The sequence below is a fragment of the Tiliqua scincoides genome, chromosome 2, assembly GCF_035046505.1.
Source record: "Tiliqua scincoides isolate rTilSci1 chromosome 2, rTilSci1.hap2, whole genome shotgun sequence".
Lineage (NCBI taxonomy): Eukaryota > Metazoa > Chordata > Lepidosauria > Squamata > Scincidae > Tiliqua > Tiliqua scincoides.
Genome location: NC_089822.1, coordinates 222,427,492 through 222,445,864, shown reverse-complemented (window position 1 = coordinate 222,445,864; position 18,373 = coordinate 222,427,492). Strand labels below are relative to the sequence as shown.

At 46.0% G+C, this 18,373-nt stretch overlaps 1 protein-coding gene across 2 annotated transcripts in view; it reads left to right on the top strand.

Moving 5' to 3' along the window:
- KBTBD12 (kelch repeat and BTB domain containing 12) overlaps window positions 1-18,373 on the top strand; it is a 57,126-nt gene that overhangs the window by 24,550 nt on the left and 14,203 nt on the right. For both annotated transcript variants that reach the window (XR_010793829.1, XM_066616219.1), the window contains exon 5: window positions 17,543-17,740. Coding sequence is in view for 1 of the 2 variants with exons in the window: in XM_066616219.1 (XP_066472316.1) it covers window positions 17,543-17,740 (198 nt within the window). In the remaining variant the exon portion in view is untranslated. The remainder of the gene's footprint in view (window positions 1-17,542; window positions 17,741-18,373) is intronic.

Genomic DNA, 18,373 nt, shown 5'->3' with positions numbered 1-18,373 from the left:
GAGTCTAGCCCATTTCTTCTCCTCCATACTTCCTGTTCTGCTCTGCCCTCCCCTTTCTTTAAGGGGGTAAGAGGAGTAGAAGCTGGCACATTAGCAGGTAAGGGAGGGACAACATCAGGCATGCTACCTCAGCCGCCTGGAGGTCTTGGGCCAGCCCTGGGAACATTCACTGATGAGGAAAGCCTAGTGGCCCAATCCTATTAGGAGCTGCCTCCCGCAGAATGCATGTTTCACTGGTGGTTACTGCAAAGTGCCAGTAAAACTAACTCTCCAGCAATGTGCTGGAAGTGCACTGGAGCTTTCCCATGTGGGTTGGGGCAGGTAAGACAGCAGGAGATGCAGGAGGGATGAGGAGGCTGTGGGAGGGGTGGATCTTGAGGCTATGATGTGTGCCAGATCCTATCCTCTCCAGCAGCAGCCTCCCTGCCCCCTTTCTCTCCTTGCACCAGTGAAATCGCTGGCACAGGTCCGGGGAGACCTACTGCGGAACAGGAAGATTATGAAAGAATAAGGAGGTTTAAATCCCCTTTTCTCTCTGAAGTCTCCCAATCTCCCTCCCCCCCAATGGATACAGCATACTGGTTTTTGGCATGGCTACACCAGTGAGGCAGGGAAGGATAGGATTGGGTTGTTCGTTTACTGCAAAGGGATGGAAAATCTATAGCTTCTATTTAAAGGTAACAGTGAAGGTTTCCTAGCTGGGAAGACAGAAAGGAAGATTGATTGTTTGTGACATTGTAAAGAACAATTTGAAATTTTTCTTACTGAGGCCGGTGAAGCTCTTGATCATACCTATGACAGTGATGAGAGAATGGGAATCATAAGAGCTGGAGTTGACAGGCCAAAGAATAGTAGCTGCTGAGAGAACAGCAAACTCACAGTGTGCTCCTGGGAACCATGGTTCCTTGAGACATTAAAGTACTTCAGAAATTTCTAATGCTATAGCGCTTCAAAAAATGCTATGTATAAAAGAGAAACTCTGAGGACTGCCACTGGGCATGTCCTCTACAATTTAGGACTAAACCGAAAGAGTGAAAAGCCAAAAGGATGTACTGTGTTGCACAAGGTTTTATCTAACATGCCACACACATGCTGATCCCACATACCCTCCAGTCTGTCGTGGGATTAAATGAGGATCTTGCACCCCCCCCCACACACACAGACCATTACTATGCCATTTATAAAATGCACTGGATTTTACTCATTTTCCCCATTGTTAATACCACACAAGAAAAGATTCTTTGAGGAAGGGCATTGCAAAACTACCTGCAGATTAAAACCATATCTGAATTATTGCATTTTATTACATGGATGGTAAGAACAGCCCCGCTGGATCAGGCCATAGGCCCATCTAGTCCAGCTTCCTGTATCTCACAGTGGCCCACCAATGCCCCAGGGAGCACACCAGATAACGAGACCTGCATCCTGGTGCCCTCCCTTGCATCTGACATAGCCCATTTCTAAAATCAGGAGGTTGCACATACGCATTATGTCTTGTAACCCATAATGGATTTTTCCTCCAGAAACCAGAAGAAAATGGTGTTAAATAGTGGGTCCATGTGAATAAAGGAAGAACATAAGAACAGCCCCACTGGATCAGGCCATAGGCCCATCTAGTCCAGCTTCCTGTATCTCACAGCGGCCCACCAAATGCCCCAGGGAGCACACCAGATAACAAGAGACCTCATCCTGGTGCCCTCCCCTACATCTGGCATTCTGACTTAACCCATTTCTAAAATCAGGAGGTTGCGCATACACATCATGGCTTGTACCCCATAATGGATTTTTCCTCCAGAAACTCGTCCAATCCCCTTTTAAAGGCGTCTAGGCTAGACGCCAGCACCACATCCTGTGGCAAGGAGTTCCACAGACCGACCACACGCTGAGTAAAGAAATATTTTCTTTTGTCTGTCCTAACCCGCCCAACACTCAATTTTAGTGGATATCCCCTGGTTCTGGTATTATGTGAGAGTGTAAAGAGCATCTCCCTATCCACTCTGTCCATTCCCTGCATAATTTTGTATGTCTCAATCATGTCCCCCCTCAAGCGTCTCTTTTCTAGGCTGAAGAGGCCCAAACGCTGTAGCCTTTCCTCATAAGGAAGGTGCCCCAGCCCCGTAATCATCTTAGTCGCTCTCTTTTGCACCTTTTCCATTTCCACTATGTCTTTTTTGAGATGCGGCAACCAGAACTGGACACAGTACTCCAGGTGTGGCCTTACCATCGATTTGTACAACGGCATTATAATACTAGCCGTTTTGTTCTCAATACCCTTCCTAATGATCCCAAGCATAGAATTGGCCTTCTTCACTGCCGCCGCACATTGGGTCGACACTTTCATCGACCTGTCCACCACCACCCCAAGATCTCTCTCCTGATCTGTCACAGACAGCTCAGAACCCATCAGCCTATATCTAAAGTTTTGATTTTTTGCCCCAATGTGCATGACTTTACACTTACTGACATTGAAGCGCATCTGCCATTTTGCTGCCCATTCTGCCAGTCTGGAGAGATCCTTCTGGAGCTCCTCACAATCACTTCTGGTCTTTACCACACGGAAAAGTTTGGTGTCGTCTGCAAACTTAGCCACTTCACTGCTCAACCCTGTCTCCAGGTCATTTATGAAGAGGTTGAAAAGCACCGGTCCCAGGACAGATCCTTGGGGCACACCGCTTTTCACCTCTCTCCATTGTGAAAATTGCCCATTGACACCCACTCTCTGCTTCCTGGCCTCCAGCCAGTTCTCAATTCACGAGAGGACCTGTCCTCTAATTCCCTGACTGTGGAGTTTTTTAAGTAGCCTTTGATGAGGGACCGTGTCAAACGCCTTCTGAAAGTCCAGATATATAATGTCCACGGGTTCTCCCGCATCCACATGCCTGTTGACCTTTTCAAAGAATTCTATAAGGTTCGTGAGGCAAGACTTACCCTTACAGAAGCCATGCTGACTCCCTCAGCAAGGCCTGTTCGTCTATGTGTTTTGAGATCCTATCTTTGATGAGGCATTCCACCATCTTACCCGGTATGGATGTTAGGCTGACCGGCCTATAGTTTCCCGGGTCCCCCCTCTTTCCCTTTTTAAAAATAGGCGTGACATTTGCTATCCTCCAATCTTCTGGCACCGTGGCCATTTTGAGGGACAAGTTGCATACCTTAGTCAAGAGATCTGCAACTTCATTCTTCAATTCCTTAATAACCCTTGGGTGGATACCATCAGGGCCCGGTGACTTATTGATCTTTAATTTATCAATGAGGTCTGAAACATCTTCTCTTTTAACCTCTATCTGACTTAACTCCTCGGTTAGGAGGGGCCGTTCGGGCAGCGGTATCTGCCCGAGGTCTTCTGCCGTGAAGACAGATGCAAAGAACTCATTTAATTTCTCTGCCATCTCTAAGTCTCCTTTTATCTCCCCTTTCCCTCCCTCACCATCCAGAGGGCCAACCGCTTCTCTGGCGGGTTTCCTGCTTCTAACATATTTGAAGAAGCTTTTATTATTCCCCTTAATGTTGCCGGCCATGTGTTCCTCATAGTCTCTCTTGGCCTCCCATATCACCTTCTTACATTTCTTTTGCCACAGTTTATGTTCCTTATGAAGGGATATAGATAATAGCTCAACACATTTATTTCATCTTCAGAACAGAACTTGGCAATGAAAACACAAGGCAAACACCCCTGGCTTCAGTGGCGTAGCTAACCCAGTTGCTGCCAGGTGCAAAGAACATTCTGTAGCCCCCCTCCCCAGCAATGACATCAAATTTAATTAATTAAATTGGGTCTTTTTATTTGTTAAAGTGAGTGTGAAATGTTTGTTAATATTTTGAAAGAGCAGGCACTTGTTGAGAGTACTTGTTGCACTTTTAGAGGGCAATCCTATTCATATCTACTCAGAAGTAAGTCCTGTCTACTCAGAAGTAAGTCCCATTGTGTTCAATGAAGCTTACTTCCAGGAAAGTGTGCATAGGACTGCAGCCTTAGCGAGGTGCACACAAATAGGGGATCACATTATCTCTCTGCTGCAATGAACAAGTGAAAAGTCCAAACACAACTTGAATTCTCAAGACACACCAAACCTCTGGATTCATGGTGAGAACTGAGGCTTACCTGGGGCGTGTGCAAGAAGCAAACACTGGCATTCTGACAAAGGAGACAGTTTTTTCTTTGTGATGGCAGGTTGCTGCCAGCTTGGGGGGGGGGCCTTACATTCAGGTGCTGGATGAGGTGAGTGAAGGCACCCCTCCCCCGCTGTGTGAGTGTGTGGGGGCGGGAACAGAGCATCTGTGTGTGTATGAGAAGGGGGCAGCCTGTGTGTGTGTGGGGGGGGAGCATTTGTGTTGTGGAGAAACTGATGCTCCAGGCTTGGGGGGGGGGAAGAGAGAGGCTGTGATGCTCCAGGCTTGAGAGGGCGAAGAGAGAGACTTTGATGCTCCAGGCTTGGGAGGGAGAGAGAGAGAGGCTGTGATGCTCCAGGTTTGAGGAGGGGACACAAAAACAGGTGGGGGCAAGAACGTGCAACCCCCTCCCCCAACAGGCACACAGGAGCCTGGCTCTATGTGTGTGTGAGAGAGGGAGGGAGGAGGGAGTACGGAGGGAGAGAGCATGCGGGAGAGAGAGAGGGATGCTGACCGACATGCTGCAGCACAAGGGGTGACGGAGGAGCCCGCCAAGCTTGCCAGAGGCTGCACGTCCCTGGGTAGCGGGGGATGCGGGTGGGAGGTGCAGGAAGCAGTGGGAGGCTCCTGGCTGGCTGGCTGATTGGCTGGCTTATGGGGCTCTGAAGTTTGGCCCCGGAGCGGAGGGGGAGGGTGCAGCTGCAACAGCAGCGCTCGCCGTCCCGCGTTTCCTGGGATGGGCATGCTTGGCTGGGTGGGCAGGAGGCTGCGTGTAGGCAACTGTTGGTTCAGCCTCTGACAGGGTTGCAGCAGCCCAATGGAAGGCATGCAGGGGGTGTTGTTGCGCATTGTGGCCCCCCCAAGCCTGCTGCCCGGTGCATTTGCTACCCCCTGCACCCCCTTAGCTACACCACTGCGTGGCTTTATACCCTTAGCTCCGCCCAGATTCCCCATGATTGGTGCTGTTGATACACTAAAGTAGAGGGTCAGTCGGACAGCAGGATTTTGGTCCACCACCCAATTGGCCAGCCATAAGACTGGGCCAATCAGTTATGCAGAATTTCAATCCTGTATAACTTGCATACATAACAGATGGCATCACAGAAACATCACTAGATGAATTTATTCCCAGAGCATGGTTTGAAGGATGCATTTTCTGGAAGCCACAACCTTGCTGAAGCTAAGAAGGTCTGGGTCTGTTTATTGAATGGATGAGAATAACTCGGGAATCCTACGAATGCCACCATGGAAGTCTGGATAAATAAGCAAACACAATTTACAAGGTGGCGAATCTAATTTTCTGCCAAAATTTAGGCAAAATCCAAATGAAATTAGGTCGAGAATCCAGGTCCCCACATGACTTGTAGCCTGATGATCTATGTCCAAGACTGCATGTCAAAAGAATTATTAAATGGTTTCCCGTCTGCTTACTATGGTTTCTTACCATGCTTGAGATTTTTGGTGTTAGCTAGTTTTGGCCATAGGATACTGTAGACAGACCACAGACTTGATCCAATATGACAGCTCCTAAATTCTTATGAGAATCAAGCTTGGGTTACGTGGCATATGATAACGTTATTAACTGGGAACCGGTGCTCTGTCTTTTATTCAATTTCCTGACTCAGTGCTTTTGTGAACATTCCTTGAGACTGCCTTGCTACTTAAATGGCAAGTAATCTTCTGAAGGAAATGAAGAGCATTTCCTAAGGTTCCAAATCCTTTATCCTATTCACAGTATTTGACTGATCTTAGCTCTTTCTCTCCATATTTTCCCAGGAACATAACTATATTTGTTCAGAAGCCCAAGAAAGAGTGGTATTGTGTTCCTAATGACAGAGCCAATTGAACTCAGCCGTTTTTGGAAGAAAACCAGAGGGGGGTTGGCCCTGTTTGAGGTCATGCATTTTAATCTCCTGCATTAAAAAAAAAAAAAAAAAGGCCAAGCGACTTCACAGCTGAGTCTGTGAAAACTCATTACTAGCAACAGGCAAATTAGAGAAGGCTTTGCCAAGGGCACAAGCTCAAACTCGTCCAAAAGAATGACAGCATGTGAAATAGAAGTCACCAGCAAGGGATATAGCCTGCCCATTAGGGGCATTGTTCATCCGTTATGTAATCCTTGATTTTTATAAATAAGAACATACAGATGGCATTAAAGGAGAAATCCTATTAGACAAGATTCGGAAATCAAAGAATCTTTGTTTATCCCTCTGTAGTTTGGAATTCCACCTCATTAAAACCCCGTTTTCCCTGGAGCTCTTGCTGAGAGCTTCTTTTTAAAGTTTTAAGCAGCTAAGTGAGGTTCAATTAAATTCTGAATATCTCCATCATAAAATACTTATTTGAAATGGTATCCAGGGATCTCTCCGGAAAGAAAAGTTAGAATGGGATGGAAGGGGGAACGAGGCTTTATTTATCCTCACTGCTTCTGTGTGAAGGGTTGCTTTAAATTAATTACTTCTAAAGTAAACCTATTACTATGTGTATTTTCAGAGAGTTCTTTAGAGTGAAAGATGGGTAATCAGCTCAGTTCTGCACTGTTTGCCTGAAATTGAAATGAAAGATTTACCAAGAGCAGAATTTGAAACAGTAAAAGCTGCAAAAAAGGCTTTCCTTCCAGTTCAGGAGAATGTATGATGGGGGGGGGGGGGGAGGCCAAAAATGGTGGAAAGGGTTGGTGCCAGCCTGCTGTTTTACCTTGCCCTGTTTCTCACTCATGTCTTGCTACCCAGCTTGCTATGCCATCAATTAGCTTAGCATGCACTTTCATGCTCCAATCCTTAACCATGTGTACCGGGGAGTTGTTCTCATTGATATTTGTCAGATTAACTTCCAAATAAGCGGCCTTTATAGCCCAACCATAACAAATGGAAATGCTTTTCCAGTTCAATTCTATAAGAGCTTGTCAGGTCTATGAGGGGGCCATGCCTGTGCTAAGACTCTCAGCTTGACTGCTGTTGAGGACTCATGAAGGGAAATGTCACATGAAAGATTACAAGGAATAAACCCATCCTGTTGTGTATTCCAAAGATCAATTTAACAGTGAATTGTTTTGGCAGAAAGAGAAAAAGATTAGATTTATCTTGCTTACTCATGATCTGAGCTCCGCCATGGCACTTTCCTCCAGTTTTTTCCCCCCTTTTCATTAAAACAACAACAATACATAAGTGACAACATATGCTAGTAAAAATACAACTCATTGTGATTAATGGGCTTATAGCCCAATCCTAACCAATTTCCCATTGCCAATACAGCTGTGCCAATGGAGTGCATGTTGCATTCTGAGTGGGGGGGGGGGGATCAGTCACAGAGGCTTCCTCAAGGTAAGGAAACCATTGTTCCCTTACCTCAGGCTACATTATGGCTGCACCAGTGCTGGAAAGTTGCACCAGTGTTGGAAAGTACAAGACCCAACAACAGCATAATCACTGAAATCCTGACAATGTTAAAATCCTATCACAGGCATGCCCTGTAGTGTTTTTGCTTGTTGTATCAGCCCAATCTCTTAATAATGATTGTGTCCTTTCTATTTAAATATGTGTTTCTCCAAACAAAGCTTCATGAAATTTAAAAACCCTTAAATGCATTGCTTGCCGAGTGAAAGCGCTTTTGATTGCAGAGCTGTCCAAGCGTGATATAGAAATCTCTGAAGCATTAATAGCTTTGATAACACAGAGGTCTCTCTGCTGGTTTGCTGTGGTGACTTGGTGACATTTGAACTATTTTCCACAGAAAACAAATAATGGAACGGTTCTTTCTTCATACTGAAAAAAGGAATTATGGCATTAGGGACCAGGCTTTGTACTGACATTTTCTCTTTTTTAATGATAAAAAAACAAACCTAGAAACACTGAGAGCAAAATTCAAACATTCAGGCTAGAAAGAAACCATTTTTTTTACTTCCAGAGCAGTAGCCACATGTTAGTTCATCACAGCAAAAAGAACAAAGAGACACACGGCACCTTATTAGATACCCGATGTGGAACTGTTTGCCATTCTCCTGCTGTGGCAGCGTGGTCAGCGGGCAGTTTTGTTGAATGGCTGATGTCGATTCTAGACCTGCTGCCCTTTCTTCTTTTGTTCGTGCTATGGGTATTTTTAGCCAGTCATACAAAAGGTAAGAACCTTGCTGGTGAAGGCAAGACATCACAAGTCACCCCTTCCCGGAACTGATCAGCCTGCACAGATCAAAGTGGACTTGTGCGCATATTTTATTGCTGGCGTAGATCAGAGTTGACCCGGTGCGGCTGCTAGTGTTTACCCAGGGCAAGGGGACAAATGTCCCTTTACTCCAAGGAGATCTCCAGCAGCCAGAAATCCTTTGCAGGATTCAGTGTAGCCCATGCCAGCACCATTGCATCACACACAGGGATTTAGTTAGGATTGGGCTGTTAGTGTGTCTCTTTGAGACAGTTCTCAGGAACCTTTGGAGATAGGAGCGCACTGGAGTCAACTCAGCTAGCTGTTCATGAGAGGGTGTGACCCTTTGTTGCAGGTAGATAAACCATTCAATTCAGAGTCCTTTGTTATGTTGTATTGAGGATAATAATTAATAGGGCTTAGGCTGGAGTTGTCTGCCTCCATGGCAACAAAACAAAGTCTAATGGGAACAAAAGTTTAGTCTTTCCCTTGGGTATTCACCTTGCTTTATTCACTGATTCTGGAAGTGTTCGAGGAATTTCATAATAAGCTATCACTTCTGAATCCACAATGAAGCAACTGTGGCAGTACCGTGTTTAACAGCTGAGGCTGCAATCCTATACCTGGGAGTAAATCCCATATAGACTATAATGGGACTTACTTCTGAGTAGACATGCCTAAGCTCGGGCTGTCAGTGTCTAAGCTCTAACAGAAATCAGAGTTTTGTAAAAGAGCATTGTAAGAGCACTCTTAGGTAGGGTAGTGCAATGCCATTTAGCCTTTAGTGGGGATCCAACACACTCTTGAGGTCAAAAGGGGGCAACTCTAGTACCCAGGAGGATAAAGGTTATTTCACTGGAGGACTTGTGTCCGTTTACCCTAGTGCCTAAGTTGGTAGCTAAGAGGGGAGGGGAAGGCATCACTCAGATTATCCTCCTCTTCACCTTTAGAGTAGCTTACCAGGGCCTCCTTCAACCTAATTCTCCATGAGGCCTCCACTTTCCTGTCTGTTATCGTTCATCATCACCAAACCTCTGGGGTTTTAAACCCAACATGACATACTGTGCATATCCCATCATACCCTCTCCTTGGTGAAGGGTCTGGATCAGACATCCCTGTTATTCTAGCAATGGGAACCCTTCTTTGGATGACCTTGCATTGTGCAGAATCTCTGATAGGGGTCAGAGCTCCCAGCCACTGTTCTGGCCAAACTTTTCTTTTGTTCAGGCAGGCAGAGGTGCTGCATCTCATCATGAAGCTCTCTCCATGTGCAACCTTGCCCCAAGGACTACATTTCCCAGTATGCCCCTCACCCTGGGCATCCTGGGATTGGTCAAGGCTGCTTGGGAAGGAAGGAGCCAGCCTGCTCCTAGTGGGGGGGGGGGTGTCCAAATGCCCCAGCCTGCATCCCTCCGTCTTGCCTGGGGGAACAGGGGTGGCATCTGCATGTTGGGTGCATGTGTGTGAGCAGCCCCCATCTACTTTGGGGTGAGTTGTAATCTTGCTGGGTGCGGCTGCAATCCTTTCCACACTTTCCTGGGAGTAAGCCCCATTGACTCAAATGGGGCTTACTTCTGAGTAGACCTACATAGGCTTGGGATCTGTGTCAGCTTAACCCAGGTTCCTCACCTTTCTCTTTTTCCTCTCCTTCAAAAAAGAAAAAAGCCACTCTTGATGGCTTTGTCTCCAAAAACTGATTAAAAATAAAAATCCCCATTCCTTTTTAACCATTCCCCTTTTTCCTCCTGCCTCCTTTGGGGGGGTACTCTGTTGGCTGCTGTTGTAAGACAAAAGGCACAATCCTAGCTAGGTCTACTCAGAAGTAAGTGTCAGCTTGAGTTCTGAGTGCAGCAGAACCACAGCTTACAAGTTGGTTCAGGGAGCAGGTGTAGAGGGATGATTCAGTAGAATCAGCAAGCACCTGGGACAGGCACACCCTGGGTGTGACCAAGCCAATACTGATTGGCTGAGCTGACTATATAAGCTTAGTCTGCTGGCGCCTTAAGTGCAGCAGTAGGGGAGTTGATGGAGATTACTGTTAGACTGCTGCCTGTGATGGAAGAGGCTGGATACTGTATGTATATGATATTACTGACTTATGGACTGAACCTTTGACTGTGTATTATTGGAAACTGATTTGTACTTGTTATACTGGAACTGACTGCTCTCCGTGCTGACTCTTGGACTGTTGAATGACTACTCTGAATGTGATATCCCTTGCTCAATGTTGGCATCCTGTAGTCTTGGAAGACTATGGTATCGTGCTCTGAATGGTGGCTCTGGAACAGTGTCCTCTCCAGTATGCGAAGCCTGGGTAAAGTAGGTATGGAGGATAGACTGTTACCCATGCAGCAAATCCCCCCTCTCCATGTCACTGAAATGGTCCAATGGAAAGGCAGAAGCCAATACGGTTGGTTCCAGTGGTGTTGCAGGAGTTGCCAGAATGTGACTGTGTTCAGCCATGAACTGCCTCAGGGACTCTGGCTCCCGATTTTGCCTTGAGGTTGACTCCTGAAGCCTTTTCCTTAACTGGATGTAGCCACAAGGCAGTGGAGGTTTAGGATCAGAGTTTTCCTTCTCTCAGATGAGCTGCCTTCCCAGGCTGACCAGTCCCATCTACCTGGTGGCTGTTTAGTTGCCTCTTACGACAAGTACAGCCAAACTGAGGGCCTATTCTTATCCCCAGCCCCCAGGGGAGATGGGCTTATCCCCAGCCCCTTGCTCAATACAACTGCTGAAAGTACTCTGCTGTAGTTGATGTGTTTTCTTGCAACCTGCTCACATTGGGACAAGACTGAGAACCTACTTCAATCATCTCATAATTTAACATACAGAACCTTTAACCTTAACAGTAAGTCCTATTGTTTTCAATGGGACTTACTCCCAGGAAAGTGGGGTTAGGATTCCAGCCAAACTGTCTCTAGGTCTCAGTTTGCATCAGTTTACAATTAGCAGATACACACAAAACAAAGTCATCCCCTCCGGCAAATTCATCACTTCCCCCTTCCCTTTCCAAAACCCTCCAGGTGTGCTGCTAACAAACTCGGGGCACAATCCTAACAGGTTTACTCAGAAGCAAGTTCTATTTTGTTCAGTGGGGCTTACTCTCATGTAAGTGTGGTTAGGATTGCAGCCTCAGAGTGCTGGCAGCCTTGTTTCTAGTGTATAATAATAACACCTTCATCCCCATTTTGGGGGTAACTGAGGTGAGGTGTTGTAATGGGGAGCCATGGCCAATGGCTACAAGGATCAGGGGAGGCGCGAGCCGGAAATGTTCAAGAACCACTGCATTAATGTGTTCTGATACGCCAGCTCCCATCCCAGTATTTTATATTTGCCAGTCAATGGGGAGAGGCAAATGGAGTGACCAGTGCCTGGAGCTGGATGGCCTATCTGGATCCCAGAAACCAAGCAGGTATTTTGGAATCTGAAGACCTTCCACATAGGAGCGCACCTTTAAGGCAAACAGAATGTCAGCACTGTTAGAAATAGCATCTTTAAATTCATTTTTTTTGAATTATATGTTTTTCCTATTTGCAAAGAAAAACCACTGAAATTGGGCTGCATAGTTTTGCAATAAGGTGACCAAGCTCCATCCCCAAGGTTACTGACACACCAGTACATTATGTCTTTGCCTGCCCTGTTGAAGCCTGTTTCCCTGCCATCAAAAGTGTACTGTGTACATTCTGTTCCGATTCAATGCAATTTGCCTTTATTTTCTTTCCAGATTCACTGTGCTGCAAAATTATTGTATTTTTGTTCCAATGGTCACAATTCATAAAATCTTTGAAGTAATAACAGCAATTGCCCTTACAGAGTGCCAGAGGTTGGCTTCGCAATGAGGGATCTTGGGGAAAAATGGTGTGTGGTAAAGTGAGGAAGGAAGCTTGACTGTGGTTTGAATGCAGAATGTAGCTGAAAACCGCTCACAACAGAGATTTTCCACTTTTCCGGTGATGACACTTGGCAATGCCAGTTGCCCCGTACTCTGAAGGTCCAGTTCAGTAGATCCATTTCACATGTGCTCATGGAGCTCTATGCTTGTGAACCACATTTCTTACCAGTCATTAAGCTTAAACTGCAGCTTGTGAAAATGAATGAATGGGTGTAAACAGGGCTGGCCCATTCATGAGGTCAGCTGAAGCAGTTACCTCAGGCAACAAATTGGTGGGGGATACCCATCTCTGTCCACCTGTTTGCCTCCACTCCGCCTCCTTCTCCATTCACTCTTTGGATCTGCCAGAGCAGAGAGGGCAGGAGCAGTTTGAGGGTGGATCAGAGGGGAGAGTGGTCCAGGCAGAGGGTGTTTTGGAGATGGGAGGGGGAGAATCCCAGTGGCAGCCAGGCACACAGAGATCTTATTCCCCTTTCCCCACCCCAAACTGCCCTGAGTCTCCTCAGGCTTATGCCAGGTAAATAGCCAGGAGATCTACAGGGAGGTAAGTAACAAAGATTTTTACTTACCTCTCCTGGGCCGACTGATCACCTCCCCATAGCATGCAAAACACCATGCATCAGTGGCACTGAATGCTCTGGGCTGGTCAGGGATAGGATTGGGCCCTCAATCGTGTTCTCTCTTCATTACCTTTATCTAAATGAAAAAAGTTCCTAATACTGGAATCTACCACCATAGGATAGGCCCTCCAGCCCCCTGATAATTTTGGTTGTGCTTTTCTGTATCTTACAGCTCTTCAATATCCTTTCTGAAATGAGTCCATCAGCAAATCAGCAGGCTACATCCCAGTGCCTGAGGTTCTCAGAGACTGAGCAAAGCAAATTTGCATGGCACCTGCAGGGCCTTCTTGTGGTAGACCCCATGAAAGAGGTTTTGAAACTGTATCCATCTTCAGTGAATGCTTTGCTACTTCAAGCCTTGCATCTTCATTGCTCCTTTTAAATTAATGTTTTAATTAGTGTTTTGGATAGATCCATAGTTACAAAAATAATCAGAGTTCAGTCTTTCATATAGCATCAGGTCCAAAAAAAGCAATACAAGGACCACATTACAACAATGAAACAACCTGTTCTATCTCCTCGAACCTTTGACAGATGAGAGCCATATGCTTATCCGCACACACAATTTCAAGCCCTTTCTGTAATCGTTCTTTTACCATGGGAAGAAAACACCATTTTCAGTAATTGGCCTATGTAGTTTTTGAACAACCAAAAAATTTAGTCAATACCTGTCCTAGAACCAACCACAGCCAAATAATTTAACACATTGTTTTACGTTATTTAATTTAAAACCATTGTCAAAATGTTACACTTTAACTTTTCACTACCATATTTTTCTGCATGTACTTTTGGAGGGGTCACATATCTCACGCCAAATGAAGCTGTGGTATCAGGGGTCACTTGGATCAGACACCAGCTGAAGGACCACAACTGTCAGAGGCCCATGCTGGAACCCTCAGGTTCAGTATCAATGCACCATCGGGGCAGGCAGAAGGTGCCATGAGGGGTGTTGAGCTTTGCCCCAGGGCCCCAGTAACAGCTGATGCCAGCTGATGCCAGCTCAGCCCCATTGCAAAGCACCTCAAAATTAAGTTATGAGAGCTGGTCTCATAATTAGAAAATGATGAATCAATCTAACAGCACAATCCTAACTTGTGCTGGAATAGGCAGGCCAGTAGGCCTGCGCTGTATCCAGCTCAACTTTGGAGCTGGCTGTGGGGAAATAATTCCCCTTACCCCGGGGAGAGCCACAGCATCCATAATGGGGCTACTCGGATCTGCAGCACCTAAGGGGATGGCGCAGATCCAAGCAGTCCAGGACTGCCCCAGGCTGCCCAGGAATGGGGATAGAATTCAGCACAAGTGCTGGATCCTGGCCCACCTCCCATTCCCTGCCCATGGGTCTGCCCCTCCCCCTCCCTGAAACGCCTCCTCTTCGCCCTCCCACACCTTCCCCAACCCCCAATGCGAAACCTAACTGTCCCCATCAGCGCAGAGCCTGGGTGTAGCTTCTGCAGGCTGGCACACGCCCCTGCATGAGGAGGCGCAAACATGCTTTATGGCACATTTGCAACCCTCCCAGAACAGTGCAAGGGACTTGCGCCGGCCAAGCACTCCTTTTGGATTGTGCTTTGTGAGGCACAGTTAGCAGATAAGCTCCAATTCTGTGCAACCCAGAAACAAGTGAGAAAATAGGTTCATTCCCTATTAAATAGGTGTATCTGAAGGCTCTGACTGCAGCTTGAATGGCAGCCTAGAGACCTAAACAGGAGTATTTGTAGGTACTCTGGCTTTCGATCAAGTCCTATGACCGCCATATGCTGCTGCTCCATTTAATTATAATTAACCCGGTTGTTTTAAGTGGAAACTTTCCAACGGATCATACTGAGAAAATAAGATTGCGTCATGGGGAAGTCCCTCATTTTATTGCCTCCTAAAAACAAATCCGCATTTTCTCTGGTACTCTGTGTTTAGATAATTTCCTCTTCATGATGTCATCCATCCAACACTGGCTCGCAATAATTAGGACTGAGACTGAATAAGCATCTGTTTTGTTTTCACTCCAAATATGAGACTAATGTAGTGGCACATTTGAGGGTCTGTTGAAAATCTGGCCCTTTGCGGCAAACTGAGGACACAGCTGTCATTTTAAGGTTTAAAATGGTTCAAACATCCTGCTCCCAGCTGCCCAAATTTTATCTATGCTATTAGTGCTCATCAGATGACTTTGCATTCAGCCAAGTAGGTGCTGAAGTTGTCACTGAATCGTGTCAACCCATTCATCTCTGCAGTTTAAGGGCTGTGGCTTGCAAACTTAGAACTGCTCATTGAACAAGGATTTTGGAACACTGTCATCCACAATCCATATTCTCCAGCAACCCTGTTAAAGTCAATTATCCCACAGTGTGAATTCTAACCTGAAGCTCTCAGTCTTCATCTGACTAGTATTCCAGAGATTTTAAGAAGAGGGCTATGATGACTATTATGCTAGCATTTCAACCTGTGAACTAAGTCAAGGAGTGGGGCTTGTAGATTTCATGAAGAATCCCCTATTTTCCCTCGCCCATAATTTGAGCACTGATGACTTCTACAAAGGCAAGTGCTGACTGTTGCAATCTTTGAATACCTCTCTGCCATAGAGCAGAAACAGGCCATGAGACACACACTGAACTGTACAAGAATAAGAAAGGATGTGATCCAGTGCCTTACCTCTAGCTGGGCCAAAATTCAGGAATATATTTTGGGAATCTGCCATGGGCATGGAGAAAGGGTGGATCACTAGAGCTTTGGATGTAACGGGCTTGGATCTTCTGCGTCTCTTCTTATAGATGTGCAGGAACTTGTGAGACTCTGAACGCCCCTCAGGACAAAATATTCTGAACAGCAACAAGGATGCTTCAGAGAGCTGTGTTGGTAGTGCAGAGAGAGCCTCTGGGATGCAGCAGATCTGTTCTAACCAATCAGCAGGAAGATGCAGAACTCCAACTTCACAATTAACTTATAATTGGAAGACTTAGCTTTTGTTCAATGACAGAATTAGAATGAAGATGCCTATTAGGGTTTGGCAAGCTGTGTTAGCAGTGCACTAGGCTTCCATATGATGGAATTTATACATCTTCCTCTGTGGTAGGCAGTGCATTCATATAATGAACTCCTACCTGAGTGGGAATCAAGGGATGTTCATTATGTGATCTTAGTCATAATACACAGCTTAGGGGAGGGGCCCTGACCATGCCTTGATGTCAGAAGGGCCCAATGGCAGAGCTTTGGGTAGAGAAAAGTGTAGCATCAGTCTAGTACAGCGGTTCTCAAACTGGTGGGCGCGACCCACCAGTTCATGTAAAGGTTCCCCCATCCCTTTAAGGGGTGGGGGAAGGGGAGAGGCAGGGAAGCGATCCCCAGGTTCTGTTTTGCAGGAGGTGCTTTGCGCCCACTTTCAGGGAAAGTTCCAAGCCTCGGGGAGCACTGCGGAGGGCTGCACAGGGCTCCCTGCACCTCCTGCAGCCTGTTGTAGCCCTTCCTTCACAAGCACAAATAAGTCACAAGCACCCCCCCTCGCCTCCCCATATGGACGTGATCCTGGGGATCACATCGCTGCCCTAGCCCCTCCCCGCAAGAACTTACTGAGGGAGTAAAACTCCCTCAGAGTTTGAGAACCACTGGTCTAGTAGTTAAAAGAATCTCAGGTATCAGGGTTTAGACAGACCTTAGCCTGAGACTCAAGAAGGTTGGTGGCAAACACAGCAGGCCATCCTGGGTAAGAGGGTCTGACTCAGTATAAGACACCTCCATATGTTTAGGTGCATTTCATCTGCGGTGCTGAAAAGCGGAACAGATCGGCCGTGTTGTATGACATACTTTGGCAGATGGAGAAAGCATCAGCTCACCACCTGATGTAGTTGAGATCCCAGGAGTATATTATTTTAGGGCTTTAGCATCCATACCAGCTACTTCAAGCATGATTAAGGGCCAGGGCCAAACTCCATCTGTCACCCCCATTGCTTTCATTTTTGCCAAAAGCAGTTGTGGTGGCTTGAGGTCCTGATGGAGGAAGGGGTTTAACTCTTTTGTCTATGCTGTTTTCTTAGTTTAAATCCCACGAGTTTGCTGGTAGCCCAATAGCAGAATGGCAGATACAGAAATGTTATTATCCAAGGACCAAAAATATTTTAGTCAAGAATTTTGATGTGAGGCCAACCAGAATAGACTAAGCCTACTTCCTTCATCATTCTGTGACTTTAAAAAGTTTTCCTAAGAAATTTTTGCTGTATAAAGAAAGGGTGCAGTTAAGTAGGGTTCCCCCATCCCTCTTACCTTATACCCCAGTATGTATTCATTAGCATTAATGATTTAGTATGAATATTTGGTAATCATTCATTTGTAATTTTATAGAGACTATGTGCTCCCTCTCTTCTGCACTGGAATGCATATCCAGCCTATGTTTCTAAGGGGGTGAAAAATAGTGTGGGCTGCTCAAGTCAATAAGACTATTTCCTCCAACTCTTCCCAAGTTAATACCAGTGATGTGTGGTGAAGTCAATGGATGGGGAGGCACTTCCTGAGGTGCCACAAGGCATTCTGGGGTGCTACCCGATCGCAATAAGAGGGAAGGCTAAGCTCGTCACTGATTAATACAGGTAGGTTGTTGCGCTGTTGAAAAGGGATGAAGGAATAAAATGCTAAAACTAAAAGAAGGTTGAAACAGGAAGAAACAGAACCAAAGCCTGGCTGGCTGAAAGAGAGGAAGTACCCAGATATTTGTAGGTCTGTTTTGATGAGCTAAATGCATTTTGCCTTGTTTCCTGCTCTCCTCATTGATGCTTGTCTCCCTTTTTAGGTGGGATTGGCTGTGTTGGTCAAGACAGAGGACAGGCACGGAAGTGTCTTGACACAGTGGAGATCTATAACCCTGATGGAAATTTTTGGAGAGATGGACCACCCATGCCTTATCCCCTCCTCTCCTCACGAACTAACTCTACCTGTGCTGGTGCGATACAAAGGAAGCTCTATATCTGTGGGGGATTTCGTGGAGCAGGTACTGGATTATTCTGAAGAAAATTCGGCTATGATTCTGATGTGCATTAGGAACCAATCATTGCTAACCCCAAACTATAAGATGCATCCTAGCTGGGTTGAAAAATCTTGTCATTTTGATTCTTGGTGGAATCCTGTCAACAAACTGAGCATTACACTGTTTCTTCTGTCTGTGACCTGGTTGAAGGGAACACCCTTGATTCTAAACATATTGAACTGTAGATTCCATTGATTTACTGCTCGGTTAGCGTGCATAGAATCACAGTCCCAATGTTGACCTCCACTCATTTATACAAAATCAGTAAGCTAAGCACAGTAAGGGACAGGTCACACAAAATGGCCATCATGGGGCCATCACTTTGAATGGCTCCCTGTGGAAGCTATCACCACACAATGACAAATGTACCAAACAACACAGCAAGCTGCTGCAGTTTCTAGATGTCAAACTAAACACTATGGCAGGAAATCTAAAGGCAAGTTTCAGTGTTATTTACCTGTCTAACTGGACCCATGGGGTCCACATGGTAAAAAAAAATGTGTGCTCATAGAGCATGCACATCCTGGCTTTCCCCTTGCATCTGGGGAAACTCAGGTTATATTTCTTTAATTGTGGAGGGTCACTTCATCTGAACCG